This window comes from Tenebrio molitor, chromosome 3, assembly GCF_963966145.1.
Source record: "Tenebrio molitor chromosome 3, icTenMoli1.1, whole genome shotgun sequence".
Classification (NCBI taxonomy): domain Eukaryota; kingdom Metazoa; phylum Arthropoda; class Insecta; order Coleoptera; family Tenebrionidae; genus Tenebrio; species Tenebrio molitor.
The window spans coordinates 16,465,203-16,485,618 of record NC_091048.1 but is presented as its reverse complement, the minus strand read 5'-3'; the positions used below and the strand labels follow the sequence as shown (position 1 = coordinate 16,485,618).

Here is a 20,416-nt window from a genome sequence, read left to right as displayed (position 1 = left end):
TCGGTAAAATGTTTGACATGATTGCAGATTGTAGTAATAACAGCAAAAGTATTTCTTCGTCAGGGAAAAATTACTGATTTGTCTCATATAACTTTCTATTTTTCCCCTTTATCGATTTGGTGTAAGATTCTGATTGTTTTCTAAGTATGCCATTCATTTTCTTAAATGAATTGATTTAAGTTATTATAATTTTCACTTTCAATTTTGACAAGATTCCCCAATGGTAACATGATTATTACGGATTTCTAGTAGGTATTTCTACCGACTGTCATCGCATTAAAAAATTGTAAAACATAACCCACATCTTCAGCTCCAATGTAATGTGCTTTGCATTTATTGTTGTTGATCTTTGTGAAGAGGTAGAAAATGGACTTGTAGACCTTGTATGCAAAATTGTAATTTTTTTTTCATTTGTAAAACGTCGCACATATTCCATTCCAGTACTTCAAACAAATTACATACCTACCGAGTGAAACAAAATATCAAATAATCGCTGTAACTTTTTAATTTGAAAAATTATGAAAAAACGTTTAATGTAAAAATTGTTTGGTTTATTATCATTTATCATGCATGACGTTCAACAAAAATTGTCAACATTCTTGATATTGCATTTTATTACTTAGTAAGTTAATTTTATCACCTTTGTTTTTTTTAAATTTTATTCTTTTTCCCCATAATGGCAAAACTGTATTTATGAATACAGAAAGCGACGCTTGTTTGAAAATCACACAAAAATGTAAGGGTGCTATTTAAAAAACCAAAGTTGGTTGCCCTAGCAGCAAAACAAAAGAAGATAGGAACAAACTAGAAAGACCAGATGATGTAGGATAATAGACCAATCAACTTTTATATTAAACATTTTTTCATAAATTGTCAAATTAAAAAGTTACAGCCAATATTTGATACTTTTGTTCCACCCTGTACATCTACATATTTTATTCGTCAGCGAAAACAATTTTTTTTTTAATTGAATAGCTTTCACCTAGTGTGTTCTTTTGCAAACTGAAATCGAGTCTTTATTTTTCCTTTGAAAATAATGTTTTTTTGGTAGAACGACGATCAAATAATCCACCTTCTACTAATCTTATTATTGTTCTTGAACTTATTCCTGCGGCTCCAAACTCTTCTAATTCTCCAAGGATCTCATTTGACGACGAGAACGAGTGCCCTTTTGATAAAATGCGCGGTCGTCTTAGGTGTTACTTGGATAAAACTTTACCAGTCAAACGAAAACTCTATACCATTCAACAAATAACAAACTTCTTGACGCGCAAATTTCTATTTGTATTTCACCATCCCAGCGTGGTTACCAGTACAAAAGGCTGACATGTTGGTATCTTATCTTCTAGATGCAATTCATAAAAACTTAATTACTTAGGTGATACTAAATTACACTAGAATATGTTGAAAAGTTGCTGTAATTTTCTCATTAAATGGTGTACATTTCGGACAAAAAAGTGAAGTTTTAGCAATTTTTCTTGAAACGTCACACTAATATATTTGTTATTATTTTTTATCTCTGGTGTCACCTCTCCTGGCGGCGTCCTTGATCCAGGCTCTCTCCCGAGGACGTGGAGGCATTACCAGGACCGGGTTTCCGGTAATTACGAACACGGGACCTCGCGGGTTTCCTGTTAAACAGCGGCAGCGAGCTAGTGGGGTTTATGTTTCGAGACGGCATAAAAATCCATTTGATGGGCAAAGTTTGCACGGCAGCGAGAACATTAGCCCGATCCGCCCCGACGACTTACGGCAACGCGCCAACGGAGTTACGACCGCCCCAGACATTGACCATCCGGATTCCACCCCCTACTCGAAAACTTCCCCTGCGATGTTTTTCCTTGTCGCCCGCCCGTCTTTGTCGGGGCCATTCATTACGATAAAAATCGTCGGGTCCGTTGTCGCCTTTGAGGCACGACGACACCTCCCCACTGTTCATTATTTCGGTTCGATGATGCGAAATCACCGACTCAACAAACAACAAATTACACAAATTGAAGCGGCGGCTGTAGATGGAAAGTCAGATGAAAATCTCGCCTCCCGAATTAATGAAAATGTCATCTAGTAATTTACAGGCATCTGACAACGCGAAACACCGCCCGATAGGTCAGCGGATAAAGCAGCATTTAGACAAAACACGATAGTAATAATGCACCTGTTTGAGGACTATTAATATTATTTATCTGGGCAGGATGCATAACGATACGGTCTGGTTGTTAATTTGTAAAGCAACTGATGATTTTTTAATATTTTGAAGTATAATTATTATACTTACTAATGTCAAAGTTCATTTTCGGTTTGTTTCTATTTTGAAACCAGTCTTAGTTTTAATTTAAATTTGATTGGTCTTGGATAAGCAACATATTTTGCATTTTTGTAAAAGAAAAATTTGACAAACTACTGTTAAAATTAGTTTTTAGAATTTGCGTCTCTAATAGGTCTATTATTGTATTCAATTTGGAGTCGTTTATGGCTATCTAATAAAGCACTCGTAATTTAATAGATCTCTAAGAAAATTTTTATCAATATTTCAGTGTATTATTGTCATTTACACCAAAAACTTCCAATATTAATGTTCAAACTCTACTTTTTAACATCTGTTGCTGATGTAGTTGCATCCGTTACCTTGAATTACCAATTAATACAAAATTCCCCAGAATTTGACAATTTAATTTTTTTATTCAAAAATTAAAACAAGGGTGCAAACTCTAAAAAATAACATAAAAAACTCGTTTTATAAGGGCACGGGCGCACTCGTCCTATAGAAAACTCCCCTACGGGTCGTTTTCTAGACCTGGGACTCGTGCGCCAAATCAATCCTTATAAAACTCGTTCTTTAGTATACTATTTTCTATTACAATTGATTCAAAAAGTTGATATTCACGCATAGTTATCCATGCGTTAAGTGGGTCATTTTCTTACATGTATTTTTTTTTACATTGTTAGTAAGATCGAAACCATAGAAACCATACATAACAGTGTATGAAATGCGATTTCACACACTCAACTTTTTCTGCTTTTCACTTCACCGAGTATTTTTTATTAGTTACCTAGTAACATGGTCACTGCGTCGATTTCCTTCAAAAATTTGAATTTTAAAATTTAGTTTTGAAAGCAATAAAGTATAGAAAAATTTTGTTTATATTTCGTGCGTGAAGATGTTTTTTGTGCATTCAAAGGCTTTTACTGCCTTGACCTACGTCTCGGCGTAACAGACTTTTTCAAGCACAAAAAACACTCACTTCACGCACTTAACATAAAAATAACTATTTTGATATACTTGTAAAAATGATTAGTGTTTTTGCACCTTATTTCAAATGTACAGTGTTATTTGATTTGACATAAAAACGTGTTAGTTCCATTTGTCCATTAATAAAAATTCAGTCTGTTGCCTTTTCTTACGCTTCTTATCCTTTTTTATCTGCACGATTTTTCTTTTTTTTTCAAATTATCAAATTTAATAATATAAAATTACAGTCCTTAAATATACAAAACGATCAAAAAATTGAAAAATACGAAAATTATTAAAGTGAGGACGAGAAATCAAGTCACTTGTTAAAAGCTTACTAATTATTATTATTCATCTATCATATAGCATCTAAGAAATCAGTAATATTTTTGATATTTAACCATTATAATTCGATAAAAACACAACAGTTTAAAGTGCACAATACATATTAAAACTGACCTCAGCTTAGAACAAGTTTAATTATTTGTTATTAATTAATTCATACTATTATTGCTACCTGTTAACATCAAACTTTGCATCTTGTTATCTGGGAAAAATTAAATTATTAATTTATTCAGTAGTTTAATCAAGTGTAAACTATGGACTTAAACAAACTTTCAAATTTAATTTGGAGGGATACTTACCACCTTGCCCTTTAAAATCTCCACTGGTTTTACCACAATTACCAACTTTAATATTTACAAAAAGTTGTTAAATTTTTAGTGTATCTATACCCAGGGTGATCAAAAAGAAAACAAATCAGAGCAAGCGTTGCAAATTATTATCAGTCATGTCGCAGCGGATTCTACGTAAATAAGCGTTCAATGCATGGACAGGTTTATTGCCAAACGCGACACCACCATAATAAGCAGATTTTTCGGTGAACTGTGAAAAAAACGTCAATTTTAAAGCAACTGTGTTGTCGTTACCTTTGAAAAAAAGTTTTCAATTTCCAGAATAAGTGGTAAAATGAGTTTTAACATTGAAGATAAAACATTAATTATTAATTATTAATTAATTGATAATAGAATTTTCGAGAAGTAGGCAACCAATAAAACGGCTGTGTATAATAAGTATACATATACATACGATCACGGTAACACAGACGTTTCGATAAGACAAAATATGAGATAGCACTCTTGATTTGTTTTCTTGTTGATCATCTTGTATTCATAACATTTTTTATATTCTCTGTATCTGCATTGGTCGTTAAATAGGTATGTAATTTTTAAAGTACATTATGTCAAATATTTGAATACATTTTCTCTCATCTTTTATTTAATAAGGAAAACATGTTGTTTTTTAAAACGTTTTAAAATTTAAGATAAATTTGTCTTTGTTATAATTTTTATTGCAGGTTAGTCAACAAGGGAAATTTCAAAATAACCTAACAAACACGAAATAAAGACTCCAGTGATGTTATAAAATGAGAACAGAAGACAGAAATGATTTTAGAAACTATATAAAATTTGGTACGATGTTTATTTTTCTATGTTTAAAAATAGTTATAAGTATCACAATTCTAATTGAACTTTTAATTTGCCAATTAAAAAAAAAACCGCTGTATTTTTCTTACTTAACTTTAACTTTAACGACTGCTTCGAATGTAATGTGTAAAATTCAACGTGCCATAATCCACAAAGGTCTAGACATTTTATGGCAAAAGAACTAAAAATTGTTCGAGCCTGCACTGAATCTGTAGTTTGAAGCAAGCTCTAGAAAGCCACATTTTAGAAGACCGGTAGTTCGTAATTCCAACTTCAAAATTTCGGATATGTCCGAAAGAAATGTTGCACTTTGATCACTACAGTCAATTTTGCTACACTAGTAGCAATCTAGTCTGTGAAGGAGATATTCTTCCTGAATCGGAAATTTCTATTGAGGTAAAAGTGTAAAATACTTCGTTTGGCAATTTGTCAACGAGAACTTCAAAGAAAGCAGTTTGTGACGGCCGGAACAATCATTGCCCAAATTTGTTTTAACAGATGCTCGAAGGAACATCTGCCCTTTTTTTAACAGAACATAAAAATCCCACATTCTTTTACCTATTACATAGCACATTATGCAAAGGCCAGAACTTATTGGAAGGGAATATGCTACAAAAACCAAAAATAAAAATTATTTATCTGTCGAAGGAGATCCGACAATAATTAAGGAAACCACTGTCAGAAACCTGAAGAATGTTTACAGAAACCTGAAAAATGAATGGGATAAAAATGTCCAAATATAGTATGTACATAGTTTATTTAACGAGTTCATGTGTAATGGGCCAGTTTAAAACGCGAGTGAAACGAACTGGTCCACTCATGCCATAAAGAGCCCAATTTACAATTATGTAGTTCGTATGTAAATTGGGCTCGTTTCAGTCTCGTTTTAAACTGGCCCATTCATGCCATAAAGAGCCCAATTTACACACGAATGAGTTGAATACAACGTTTTTTTGTTCGACGAGCCCCTTAAAAGCTCCAAATCGCTTAAAATCTTTGAAATTAGCTTGACGTTTCGTTTTGAAAAGTTGTAACATTTATCAAAATCGGTTCACACAGGAGAAATATCACAAATTCTGACAGTGTCGACCAAAAAAAAATATTTATAAGGGTTGTCAAATTTTTAGGATTTCATTCATTTAGGTACATACATATGCATTATGAAATATCTTGGTTTGTTTCAAATGTTACTATCGGTTGAATATACTTAACATAAACAGTAAATGATAAAATACAAATTATGTATATTAAAATTAAATTCTTCATTGTTTTCTCATGACAAATTAGGAGAACAAACCAATTTTCGAGTGTTAAACAATAACCAAGTGTAAATTTCGTACACATCTTAATTACATACTTTTCCAATTTGCTCAGTGCAAACTGTTAAATTTTCCACTTTCGTTTACAAGCAAAATATTTGACAATCGCATACAATAAAAACATTGTGCAAAGTACGAAAATAATACATACATGTTACAAAACATCGTCAATTAACGTTAATTTTCAATGTGACAACACTCAAAGCAAATACATTTCGTTGGACACGTTTCGCAACTACGGATGCAACGACATCGTAAATCTTATTTGCACCGAAATCTCATTGTCCTCTTTTTACTCTGCTCATAAGGAACGTAAGATTCGCGGTTCTTTTATATGCAATAATAATCTGATAGTTTGGACACCTTAGAGGCGATAAATTCAAATATAATGCGTATATATCGAATGTAACAAAGTAGTTTCTCCGCGGAAGCAGTAAATTCGCTATTTTAATCTGTTTACGCGAGATGAGCCTTAGTGGTTTAAATTCAATAAAGATCTTTCTGTTCTTCGCCGTGTTGTCGTGGAACAAAGCCGTCTCCCTTAAAATTTAAAAGTAAAATGTTTTTGATGCAAGGAGGTCAAGAAAAGTGACGAAATCATCAAGCAATAAAACAGACAAGGTTGTGACCACGCTAATATTATTTCGAACTGTTGGCAATAAATATTCTGCTTGTATTTCATCTTCACAATAAAATCTGTAATGGACCATTTTGTCTAAACGGCAGAAAACCGTTCGGAATGTCGTATAAAAGCAATTTTGAATATTACTTTTGCTCGTTGGCCGTTACCAATTCAGCATTAGTTATTTGGATATAAAAAAAAACAAGCACAGGCTTTGACATGATGTTTATAAATTGAACGTAGATGTATATACAAAGAGCAAATTTCAATTATCGTGATTGTTGCGGCAACAAATGTAACAAACAAAACTGTCCATTTATTTGATTACCATTTAAATTCGTATCGTATGGTGTTTTTAATGCGTCCAAGATCAATAGAGGTGGTCGGGATAAAGCGTACGTGTTCCCATATTTCTTTCGATAAGAAATAGCCACAATAGAGCTATTCGATCTAGGAAAGGCATTAGGAAAATGCCGTTAGAAAACACAATGGTTGCAGAAAAACCACAAAGTTGCAAGAGTGTTTCTGTATCTGGGAACGTAACACTGTTGTGAGTTTACCTAAACTGATCGTGCAAATTGCGCCGTTCGGAAAATACGGAATTTCCTTCCCGCACCCTTTCCGACCGGTTCCGGAGTAATTGCAGATTTAAATCCGAATCGCCGCGGTGGTAGTTAATTTTCTCCGGGACTTTTATACGTCGGATAATAAGCGACGACTCATACAAAAATGTCACAAAAGACATTACACTCCACAATGCTCCAATATTTCACTAGGCATAATGACATTTTTCACGCATTGTTGCCGCTCGTATTTTGCCATCTCCATTTTTGCGTAATAGTGACGATCCGCCCCTCGTCGGGGGGTTAATATTCAACGAGTGCGATTTATTCGCCGCCAAGATACAATTTCGAATCTCCACCAGACCCGGCGAAATCACGACGGGGAGAAAAAGGATAACAGATGCAGACAAATTGTTTTACAATCGTTATTGTTTCGGCTAGATCGACATTGTTCCGTTTCTGGCGCCCCCGTTCTATAAAATACACTTCAAAGTTGCATAACGTACGTGAGAAAATTCTGCACGGCTGCACGCAATCTGCAGGCGCAACACTCTACCAAAAGAAACCGGCGCTGTTCGGGCTTCAGTGGGATTGTCCAATGTTGTGGGCTTTGAAAATAATAACGAAAAAGTGTTGCGTTCTTGTAAATGGTGTTTGCGCAACCAACGTACGAAGACTAGTTTTACAGTTACTTCATTTGTTTTTATGACCAACGCTGTATTTCGGGAGAATACATAAAAACAGACTTTCAAATTTGCCGAGGATTTTCTCCTTTGTTTGATGTACAACTTCTGCTACGTTTTCAAAGCAAATAACGAAAGACTCCGCCAATTACCGTAAGTATTGCCAACATGGACACCTAGTGTACTAAGGATGTATATCCGATGTACCTATTTGACTCTTTATAATTGTGCCTTAGAAAGAATTCGTTTTCAAACAGGTTTCAGATGATCTTACGATTGAGACTGTAAAATTTTTTCTGTTTTTATTTGTTAGCATTTCACGGGAGCTGTAATCGAAATTTTTGATGTTAGAAAACGTTGAGCGATATCCAGTTTGGGATTATGGGTTCTTAACACCTTGGGCTATAATAACCAAAGCGCCCTTTTAATTGATGTAAAGAAAAAAGTTTTAAGGGTGAGATAAAAATATAATTGAGGTAAGTATACTTTTAAAAGAAACAAATATACAATTACATACATATTGATACAAATATGAATATTAATTCCTGTGTAGTTTACTTCTGTTACAATTTCTACAGCATTTTAATGAAGCAAAACCATTAATTAGGTATGTCCCTAATTTCTAGAAATGTCTAAAATATCCGATTCTATTGATAATAAAGTTAAATCGGTTAACTTTTCGTCGCTATGCTATATCTCAAATAATTTTTAAATTTTGTCAAGAGTAGAAAATCACCTCTGCGCTGGAGGTACGGTTTGTTGCAGATATACATGGTAACATCCCCAGTATCAAGTCAATATTTGGAAAGGTAAGAGTATTACCCTTATTATGTTTAACATGTATTGCACACTTCATAAGGAAATTCTGAATCTAAAATTTCTTTCTGTTCATTCTGCAACGATGTTGCAACAATATCACAATCATTCAAATTGATTAAATTTGAGAGAATTTAAGAAAAGCCAAGTTCAATTTCTCTTTATGCATTCTTACATTTATTTAGAACATTGATCAACATGTTTGTTATCAATTATCATGCATACGTGTTCCCTAATATGTCATTTTTTCTCTAAACTCTGTCGTTCTTTGTCTAATGTTAAAAAATTTTGTTCCACAACTTCACATGTTTGAGTTGACACTGATTATGAGAAAAGATTATACAACTTCTGGATCATCATTTGATGAGCGAACATGAAGCGTATTTAGCAAATTTGTTGTGTTGCAGAATTCGTGCTTGCACACCAGAGTATCTACCAGACATGTTGCTGGTATTGTCATTGGCCTTTGATGCAATTTTTTATATCTAATGATAGTTTATAATAGGAAGGTCCATAATATCGCAGACTCTATGTCAATACCTCTATTTCACATATGTAATGCATTTTATAAAGCGTTCAATTACAGTGGATGTGTTGAATAATGAAGCTAAACACCAAAAATATTACGACTACATGACACATAATAGAACACATGATAAAAACATAATAACTTGATGGGTAATCCGCTGCTGGCGACATCTACACTGCTCTGAAGTAATACATAGTTGAATTCGCAGAATCTTGACATACTAACTCTTTGTATTTTAAATATTACTTAACTTTAGCTACCAATATATACAGTATTCACAGTATGTTATTACTCGAAAAGTTAAATATGGTTCGACAGTCGCTATTTTTTGGAGCTTTGATGATTATCTTCAACTTTGTTTTAATTTGCAGTTTTGGTAATAAAAATCGATTTCAAATTTCAGTTAGTACAGGTACAAACCTGTACCACAAAAATACTAGACGAAGTAGTACCACAAAATGCATTATTTTAATGAATATAGAATATAGCCTAAGGGAGTCCGTTTCGACTCAGGGACGCGAGGGTCGCGGGTTCGCTTCCAACCTAGGGCGAAATTTAAAATAATTAAAAACAAAAAAAAAGGCCATATTCTGTCTCGTGATTCGGAAGTCACGTTAAGCCATTGGTCCCGGTCTATTGAGTTGGTCATCATGCCCCTCATAGATTTGTAAACCAGTCCTAGACTGTGCAACAAATTTTTTTTATAACATTCATATTCATAATAACATTCATATTCAGCATAACAGACCAGACATTATTATTTTAAATAAACAACAAAAGCAAGCATATCTTTTAGATATAGCTGTTCCAAATTCACACAATATAACACAGACATATAATACAAAAATTAATAAATATTTAGAACTCTCCGTTGCTAATAAGAAATCTTTGGTGTTTAGAAAAAATTTCGATTTTACCATTTATAATTTCAGCAACAGGAATAGTACCGCAATCTCTTTTTAAAAATTTAAAAATTTGGGACTTAGAGAACACATTGGTGGTTGAAATTCAAAAAGGTATACAGGCTGATTCACGTAGCCCGTTCATTAAAAACTTTTTGATTTCCCCAAATCATATTAATATGAAAATTGGTAGTTGACTATAACCGACTACTCCAAGTTCAAATGAAATATTTTCAAAATGGCATCGAATCGATGCCATCTTTGTTTTTTTAAATAGAAAGGCCCCATTTTGACTTCACATTTCGATTCTGCGTTAACTTTTGAGTTTAGTACGTCTTCTTGTCAATACTTATCTGTCATCGTTTTTGAACTATGTCATCTTTTTTGCAAAAAAGTGAGGTTGCAGGGCTTCATTAAAAAATTTATAATTCGTGAACCCTCAGAAATAAATAATTTATTTTTATTTTACTGACTTGCCAAAAATTTGGCCGCTTTTTTGCGCTATCAACGACATTTTTTTAATGTTTCATACGCCTACTGCAATTTTTTAAAATTGATTATCAAAAAATGTCGAAAACTTAATTTTTTTAAATAGCAACTACCATTTCTGATACTAGATATAAATGTAAAATTAAATTTTAAGGCCACTTTTATTAACATTATGTATGCCTATTTGCAGCCGTTTAGGCGTAATTTAAATTTTTTGAATAAAATATTGTTTTTTATAATCAATTGTTTTATTTGAATTTTTATTCAAAAATAGCATTGCAAAAAATATTAGATAACAACAAAACAATAAAAAATAAGCAAATTAAAAAAAATATATTTTAATGTACCTAAATGAATTCATTGAAAATATTTTTTTGTTAATTTGCTTATTTTTTATTATTTCGTTGTTATTTACTGTTTATTGCATGTGATTTTTGAATAAAAATTCAAATAAAACAATTGTTTGATAAAAAAAAAACAATATTTTACTCAAAAAATCGAAATTACGCCAAAATGGAATGGGCATACACAATGTTAATAAAAGTAGGCTTAGAATTAAATTTTACATTTATATCTAGTGTCACAAATGGTGGTTGCCATTTAAAAAAATGAAGTTTTTGACATTTTTTGATTAGCAACTTTGAAAAATTTCAGTAGGCATATGAAACATTAAAAAAATTTCACTAATGGCGGAAAAGATCGGCCAGGTCTTTAGAAATTCAACTAAAAAAATCAATTATTTATTTCAGATGGTTCAAGAGTTACAGGGTTATTCTAAATGATTGTACTTAGTCGAAGTAGGCGTGAAAACTAAATGTAAAATTTATGGTTGCCGCTCCACATAAAAAAAATCATCAAAATGATGTGTTAAATTGGGTGCAAAACAACTCAATATTTTTAAAATTGATTGTTGAACAACTCAATATTTCTGGATTCAATCGTTAATTTAACAAAAATAAATAAAATCCTCATCACCGCACTTTTCACCTAAAAAATGACAGTGACAGCGACACAACTGACAGTTCACATGAAAGCGGCAAAAACGTAATAACATGGGCATGGCCTACTTCGACTACAATCATTTAGAATAACCCTGTATAAATTTGTTAATGAAGCCCTGCAACCTCGCTTTTTTGCAAAAAAGATGACATAGGTCAAAAACGATGACAGATAATTGTTGACAAAAAGGCGCTCTAAACTCAAAATTTAATGTAGAATCGAAATGTGAAGTCAAAATGAGGCCTTTCCATTTAAAAAAATAAAGATGGCGTCGATTTCCGGTATTTCCGGAAGTGCCACCATTTTGAAAATATTTCATTTGAACTTGGAGTAATCGATTATAGTCAACTACCAATCTTCATATTAATATGATTTGGGGAAATCAGAAAGTTTCTAATGAACGGGCTACGTGAATCAGCTTGTATTATTATACTCATGTCATATCGTGAGGAAATTCCTTAATATTGACACAGAACATAAAACACAAAAAAGTCAAAATGTGGAGGCAAGACGCCGGTAATTATGTTGATAAGCACTGCACTATTACTTGATAGTATTATCCGTAATAGTGTATGTACTCCGGCAAAATTGCCGTGCCGCCGGTGGAGGTGGGATACGAAAAAAATAACAGTTAATCTGATATAAAAAAACACACCTGGCGTGTTTTTGGTATAAAACTTTTTGTATCTATAATAAATTCGTTAAAGTTGACATAATTGAAAATTTATTTCCAGTGTAAAAATATTTAATAATTGTACCCGTAGCAGTTTCATTATCAATGTTGTGAACGTAATTAATGAAATTTGATTTAATAACTCCCATTGTTTTAATGCAAACTATTGTGTCAATGACACTAATTTGCATTTCCATGCACGATGCATAACAAAAGTTGGGTCGAAACTTTGAGGGTAGCATCTCTTGTGTGTGACGAATAATATTATTTCACCTGGACAAACTCAATATTTTGAAAAGAATACCTAATGAGACAAAATCTTAACTAACACGTAATCGCGCTAGCGAAAATGTTCTTCCATCGAAATTACTTCGAATAAAAATCGAGGAGCAACATCGGAAATTACGTTGATTTTTCACAGGAAAAATCTCGATTCCGGGTGTTAAAAGTGGACGCCATCAAATGTTCTGACATTCGCAATTTGTGAATTTTATCAGGTCCCGAATTTATTTCGAATTTTGCTCCCAGGCTGAAAACGTACGTGTTGGCGCGTCCCCCACGAAAACATCTCCACAAATCTCAATTGCAGTCATTTCGCCGCGAATGAAAACGAAATTAAATATGAAACCATAGTCTCATTCGAATTCCGTCCCGGTTTGTGGACGCGCGGGGTTCCCCACGGTTGGAGGACGACTCCCGCTCCATTTATTACCGGGTTATTTGTTTACAGTTAAAGTCGCACGGGCCATTACCGTGAATTAATTATGCACGAATAAAACAGTTTTGTTTCTATTCTGTGCCAACGAGAACGACGACAACGGCGGTGTCATTTGCAATTTTGGCGCTGGGACACTGACCGCCATTTAATCCGCACAATACAACCTGCACGCAGGATAAATGTTCTATATTGTGTCCTGCGGAGGCAATTATTTAAATGAAGTCGCCTAATTAGACTTCCGTGGATTGTTGCTCGCGTACGACCCAACGAATTTTGTCCAACCACCGCGGAAACTTTTTCAGATTGGATTCACTTTTTGCCCTTCTTTGGAAAATCCAAAGAAAGAGACCGCGACGTGGTCCAATGAATATCAAAGTCAAGAGTTGCGCTTGTTGAATCTTACGGTTGGTGAATTTGCGACGAGGCTGTATGCGAGGTTGCATATAGAAACATTTAATTCTCTAGTTTGAAATGATTTTGACAAACTCGAGCCGCAAAGTCTGCATTCACGATTTATCAGATATCTGTTTTAACGCTGATGCCTAAGAAATTGTTTCTATTATAAACTTCATCTGTCTCGCAGAAGATAACTTTCGAGAATCTGCAGCGGAGTTGCGGCAATTTTTTAAATGCGAACGGAAAACGGATTATCTTAATAGGAAAACTCGCTGCAGTTGCTTGCTTATTAATTAGAAAGGATTATTATAATTCCGCGCTTTGAAAGTTTACTGCACTTGCCAAAAGATTTTTTAATTTCTCGACCAATATTTAATCAGATTAATATTTGCTTGACGAAGTAGCTTTCATGTTTGTAGTGGCTGTTTCAACAAGATAGTCACTTATTAAATATGTGATGGAAATACCTTCTAAAAATATGTGATAGTATTTCCTAATCCTAATCAAATATGTTTGAAATAAGAAGTGCATTTACGTTGGCATAACACGCGACTCGAAGTGCACGCAACTTTATATACTCAAGAGTACTACACGTTGCCTATCCTGTGCAAACAAAAAATTTCCGTTGGCGACACGCAATTTCTACGGTGGAAATTTTTATTAAAAGTCATCCAGACATTGGCAATTATTCATCCAGAAAGCCGACGATCCCAGACTTTCTGTCGAGGACATTGTCCGCCAATCCGCCACACCACTTAAATATCAATTTGTGCGCCTGAAGTCTTCAGCGAAAACGAGAGCAGCGCCCGTACAAAAGAACAATCAATTAATCGAGATGTCGGGCGATCAGGATTAGAGAGACGCCCCCGACGGCGATCTTTTCAGTGCTCGTGAACGGCAAGGGCAAACAAATCGATGATGTTTTTTAAAGATATAATTGTTAGGCTCTCTCAATGGGAAAGATAAGGATCGTTATTTATGGTCTCTGAATTAAATGGCTGAAATAGAGGCTCGAACACGACGCGGTTCTTCCATATTTCTACCAGCGGATAAAATATTTCACTTCGCGCCGAAATTATTTAAGTGCCACTGAAGAAATTAATTTATTACTGTTGGTGAATATTAAATGAATTGTACGCTTCAGTGTGGCTGTTCAGCAGGCAAAAGAGGTTTATTAGTCGCGCTAGTTTTCTAAATGTAGGTGAACACTTTTCCTACATTTGTAAACACATTACGTACGTGTTATGTTGGTCGGTTGATGTTATTTTTTTGCGTTTGCTAAGTGTCTATTCGTCGAGTCCACAGTCTTTATTGATGTCAGGGCTGGCTTCAGACATAGGCCAAATTAACACAAGCCTACGGCGCCAAGTTTCATCAATTAGAATACATTTTATTTACACTGTAGTATTTCTACGTTTCAGTTACAATTCAAACTATGTATAGTCCAATTTTTTTTAAATCAATTGTCAATGTCAAAAATCCCTCAAAGACCAGGTTGTACTACCCTAAAACCTTTCGTTTCGGGACACCTCTATCGTAAAATCTCCCTAGATCAGGTTTGAGGTTATATCAGTAATTTTCAAATGTCAGAAAAGTTTCAGGTGTAACCAAATTTTATACCAAAAGACAAGAACTAAAGACGATAATCACACTAAAAAGTGCAACTTAACATATACAGGAAAATGGAAATTTATTTAATGGGTTATATAAGCAGTTTACCTATTCATTTTCAGAATCTAACCCCCAATCGTCTTCCGGAATATGATTCTGCGGAAGAGGAATGTCCTCAATTGGTAGATTTCCCATCAATTTTTTCCAGTCCTCTCTAATCAGTTCCTCGCAGTGACGAACCCATATATTAAAAGAAAATACCTCGAATATGATGTGTGCATCTTTACTGCAATTTAGCATGGTCGGTTTTTCTGTCTGCATTTCTTCACGTAATCTAATGATAGCCAATTTTTCTCGTTGTGTTAGATGCTTATTTTCGGAAACTCATTTCACTTAGTGTATTTTTATTTAAATGTAATTGCGCCTTCAATAGCGCAAGCGCCTTTACATCAAAAATGACTAACATACAGTTGACATTTTACGTTGCCAATCTAATAACTATCAAATAACCAGTGGCTTATTCCAACATGACAACACTTTGACAATTGATTTAAAAAAAAATGGAGTTATATGTATTTTTTGTTCGACACTGTCAAAATTTGAGAATTTTCTCCTGTGTGGATTTTGATAAATTTGACAACTTATCAAAACGAAACGTCAAGCTAATTTTAAAGATTTTCAGCGATTTGGAGCCTTTGGGGGGCTCGTCGAACAAAAAAACGTTGTATTCAACTCGTTCTTGTGTAATTTGGGCTTTTTTTTTGGCACTCGTGGACCTTTAAAACTGTCGTTTCACTCGAGTTTTAAACTGGCCCACACATGCCAAAAAAGCCCAAATTACACACGAACTCGTTAAATAAACTACTATTGTATACGATCTTTCAAAAATTAAAGATTTTCTCGTTAAGTAGGTACAAATTTGAGAGAAATTACTGAAATGTCACTAAAGGTCAATAAAATAGTTCCCCCAAATAGACTTGGAAAAGCTCAAATGATTATACATATCATTCATCTTGTTGAGAACGTACGATTTAAACCATATATTTTTACAATTATTTTATTAAGTTAACTTATTATAAATGAATTTATTCCAAGTGAAGACTCGTAAGACACACGCACTTTAATTAAGATGGTTGCTAGAATAGATGTTGCTTAGAAACAAGTAAGATTGTTAAAATATCCAAGAGATTTTACATTTTCAAAATTCCAATTTTAGAATTTGCGTTGAAAGTTAATTTGACGAATCTAATGAGATTGTAAGCAAGGATTCTACATATGCAGGATAAAGCGCTATCCTGGGACGGTTCGAGCCGACCTGAACCCCAACAACTGCTTAATAATGAAATAAAAGGTTGAGGTACTCACCTTTGCTGGCTCCTGTGGTTTTGTCTCTGAGGACATTGATCGAATGTACTCGTCCATACTCTTCAAACATCCTTCTGAGATCGTTCTCGTCCATAGACCGGGGCACCTGCCCCACGAACATCTTGATAGTATCACTGTCCGGTTGTTCCTGTTCAATTTTGACATTGTTCTGTTGCGACGAACTCAGCAAATTGTTGTTGTTACTGTTGCTATTATTGTTGTTGTTGTTGTTCGTGCTGCTGTTGTTATTGTTGTTCATCGCCAGTGAGCTGGAAAATGGCGAGAGAAAAAAAAATTACAATCGTTATTTCATCCGCCGCGTGCTATGGGCGTATTAGCGCGGGCTGTTGCATCAATATTGTTTTGTGTAAAAAGAGAAATTGTGATGAAATCGGCGTGCCCGATCATCGTTTGCACAACATCGGCGTACTCCTTGGCTTCGACCGAGGAGATTCATTTAAAGTGTGAATTGAGAGACGTTAAGCCTTCGCCATCGATGCCCCACAAAGCCGCGTGAACTTGCATATCAAACCCGGACTTATCTCCTGATCCATCAGTCAGACCGAAATGGCATTATCCAATTTCGGTTTCCTCAGTGTCACGATAAATTTCGAATTTGCAGTCTTTGCGCGTTTCGAAACCCGTACCCTACATCCTTCGCCAAAAATGAAAAAATCCAGATTTGGAATTATAATTTGTCACTGTTAGTAATCACATTGTTGGTTCATAAAATTAACAGAAAATTACTTTGTAATTATCACGGAATAACGGCGTATTGACAAATTCATATATTGGAGGTAATTAATCAATTTCACGTATATTGAATTAATTAAATCTCAATACAAATTAGTCCTGGATATTCATAACAAAATTTTTATTCATCCCGATTTTTGTGTTGTTGTTTCAGGAGCAAATCGCATTAAGCAGAAATAAATATCTTTTTTTCGTGATAATAACGAGTTAATTTATTTTTGTTCGTGGGGTTCCATGCATTCACGAGAGGTCAGGACGGTTTGTCCTAAAACAGTCTATCACTTTATCAAGGTTTTTATTATTACCATTGACACAAGTTAAATTGTTTATAGAATGGTTAGAAAAATGAAACAAAAAGGATTTATTTTTTCGCACCTATAAGCTAAGAGTCTCTTATTCTGTTAGACACTCGAAAGACAATTAGCTGTTGAAATTATAAAATGTGGAAATTTACTCGTTGGGTCGGAAAATTTGATCTTAAGCGTTTGGATTATTTGTGGTAGTTAGTTTTTAATTTGTTGATTTGTAGTAAAGTAAAATGGGGAAATGAAGAAATTGGAGTGAAAAGTGGAGTTATTATTTGTGTGGAAGCATTGTTTAATTCTTCGTTGTAACATTCGGCACACTACGCCACTGGCATAAAAAATCGATGCCGGTATCGTTCGGTTTAGGTATGGAAACCGCCCCCCGTGCTAGGACGAAAAAAAGATTTTCCGAATAAATAACGTCTATTTCGATGCAGAACGGTGGACATTCAGCGAGCAAAGAAAAAAAACCGATTTCCTCCCGTTCCGCAACTTTGTTGTATCGAATTCGCGAATTTAATAAAGTTGCAGGTGAAATTCGCCCCCGAAAGTAGACGTTACCCCGACCCAATTTTGTCTTGATGTATACACGTGCGGTGGCTGTTTATACCGAGGCGTTCTGTTTTGCTTTCGTTCCTAATTTCCTCCGCCAGTTTCGTCACACTATGCAAATATTTGATCAAACTCTATGCAGAACACATTGCCGCAATACGTGTTTTTGTTTGAACCCCGCCAGTTGTAGTAAGGGGCTGCGTTATCGGCAACGTTCTAAATTGCTATCGAATTAATCTGTAAATCCGGGACGTTCGGTTATAACCTCAGATGATGCGGACGAGACCCGAGCAGCAAACAGGTTGGATTTCGATAGTTTGCTCTCCCTGAATCAGGTGTATCAACCACTAATTAAAGTTCGAATCGGACCACCAAATCAATCGCAAACTAAACATCACAAAGAGACTTCAAAGCGGGCAGTTCTTTCTCTTCTGGAGATGTACTGCACCGCAGAAAGTTTCAAACATCCTGAATTTACAGACCGGAAATTCATTACAATTTAAATAATACGTGAAGTTTATTTGGAATTTTCATTTTCGGTATTCAAAATTGTGTGCCAACCATGCATTTGCTTATACCGTATGTTTAAAAAAGTGTATGATCAAGAGCTGCTGCTGCAAAAAAAATTGAATATCATTACGATAATTCCCATGAACGAAATGGTTTTGGTTTGAGAATGAGTCACTGTTACCAACATTTCACCGAGCCGTCATTTGCTAGATATGGTCCAATCGCACTGTAATTTACAAATTCAAGTGTAAGTTGTGTGGATCTTAATCTGTGGTTATTAAAGCTTCTCCACTTCTCCACACGCTGTGGATGTTTTTGTTTTTCATAACCGTTCTTGATTATAACGGGTGACTATTAAAATTTTCACTTAGGGTTGGCTATGGATCATTCTTTGTTTTCCGTTGCACCTTAGACACTGACAAGTTTGACATTTCAATAAATGTTTTTTCCCTTAATTTGGTTATGTTTCAATTGTACTGACTGACATTTGTCGTTCGTTCTTGCGTGTGTCTAAAGTAACAGAAAAAATAAAAACTCGTTCAAAGCCAACTCCAAGTGAAAATTTTAATAGTCACCCGTTACATTTTTTTAAGCATACAATACAAAGTGATCAACAGGAAAACAAATGAAGAGTGCTACCTCATCTTTTGTTTTATCAAAACGTCTGTCAAGCTTGATCGTATACAATATGTATACAGGCTATACACAGTCGTTTTATTGGTTGCCTATCTACCGAAAAGTCTATTCAACTATCCCACCTCCACCCGGCGGCACGGCAATTTTGCCGGAGTACATACACTATTACGGATATTACTATCAAGTAATAGTGCAGTGCTTATCAATTATTAATAATAATTAATGCTTTATCTTCAATGGTAAAGCCCATTTTAACACTTATTCTGGGATAATTGTTGCTTACAGTTACAGGAAACGTCCGTAAACTTTGCCAAAATCGAAATCTTTTTTCAAGGTTAATAACAACACCGTTGCTTTAAAATTGGCGTTTCTTTAACATTGCACCGAAAAATCTGCTTACCAGTGGCGTCGCGTTTGACAATAAAGCTGGTAAATTACCCATTTTTAGGAATGCAAAACGTTGCTCTTCTTTATTTTATAAATTTTCTCCATTACCAGATAATAATATGTAATAAAATACACAATTATAATTCCAACGTCTAAAATTCATGATGTATGATTTATGTATTATAAAGTAGCGTTTGAGATCACAAATTGTCTACGGCCATTCATAGAATTCCGCTACAACATGACCGATAATAATTTGCAGCGCCTGCTCTGATTTGTTTTCTTTTTGATCAGTTTGTATATAAATACATAGAAAAAATTTAAATGCACTTGTTTCATTAAGGTTTCAGGAAGATGTGCATTTAGAGCACATTAAAGCTACTTTTATTTTATTAGATTATCCTGAAATTATCCTGAATAAAGAGTTTGTCTTTTCATTGTTACTGGTGTCCGTAACCGATTATGTAAAAATGTGATTTTAGAGAGAGACGATGGTCCTAAGAAACGAACAGTGCAAGAAAAGTGGAGGTATAATATGAACTTTAAACGTGCTCCGCGTAACAGACGATATTCAAGTTCTGTACACGATATCCTGAAAGAGACTGGAACTTGTACAGAATTTAGCTTTTCGCGTAAATTGTATAAAATTATTTGCGTGCGATAAAGGAACGAATTTTCGCCTGCGACAAAAAATAGATTTTGTATGATAACATAAAAAGATCGGCACAATAGCTCGACAAAGATAAGTCTCCTTAACTCATGCTAAAATGTATCACTATTTGGTGGTCTGAAATGAAATTAATTCACTGCAGTTTTTTGAAGCCTGAAGAGACTATTACAGCAGAGTTTCACTGTAACAAACTGAGTGTGAG

At 34.3% G+C, this 20,416-nt stretch overlaps 1 protein-coding gene and 1 long non-coding RNA gene across 15 annotated transcripts in view; one reads left to right on the top strand and one right to left on the bottom strand.

The window, feature by feature from the left end:
• Positions 1–20,416, bottom strand: part of LOC138126042 (CUGBP Elav-like family member 1) — a 313,867-nt gene that overhangs the window by 62,661 nt on the left and 230,790 nt on the right. For all 13 annotated transcript variants that reach the window (XR_011157579.1, XM_069041721.1, XM_069041722.1 and 10 more), the window contains one exon: positions 16,402–16,670. Coding sequence is in view for 12 of the 13 variants with exons in the window: in XM_069041724.1 (XP_068897825.1) it covers positions 16,402–16,670 (269 nt within the window). In the remaining variant the exon portion in view is untranslated. The remainder of the gene's footprint in view (positions 1–16,401; positions 16,671–20,416) is intronic.
• Positions 7,663–20,416, top strand: part of LOC138126047 (uncharacterized) — a 217,009-nt gene continuing 204,255 nt past the window's right edge. For both annotated transcript variants that reach the window (XR_011157582.1, XR_011157581.1), the window contains exon 1: positions 7,663–8,056. This is a non-coding gene — a long non-coding RNA (uncharacterized lncRNA). The remainder of the gene's footprint in view (positions 8,057–20,416) is intronic.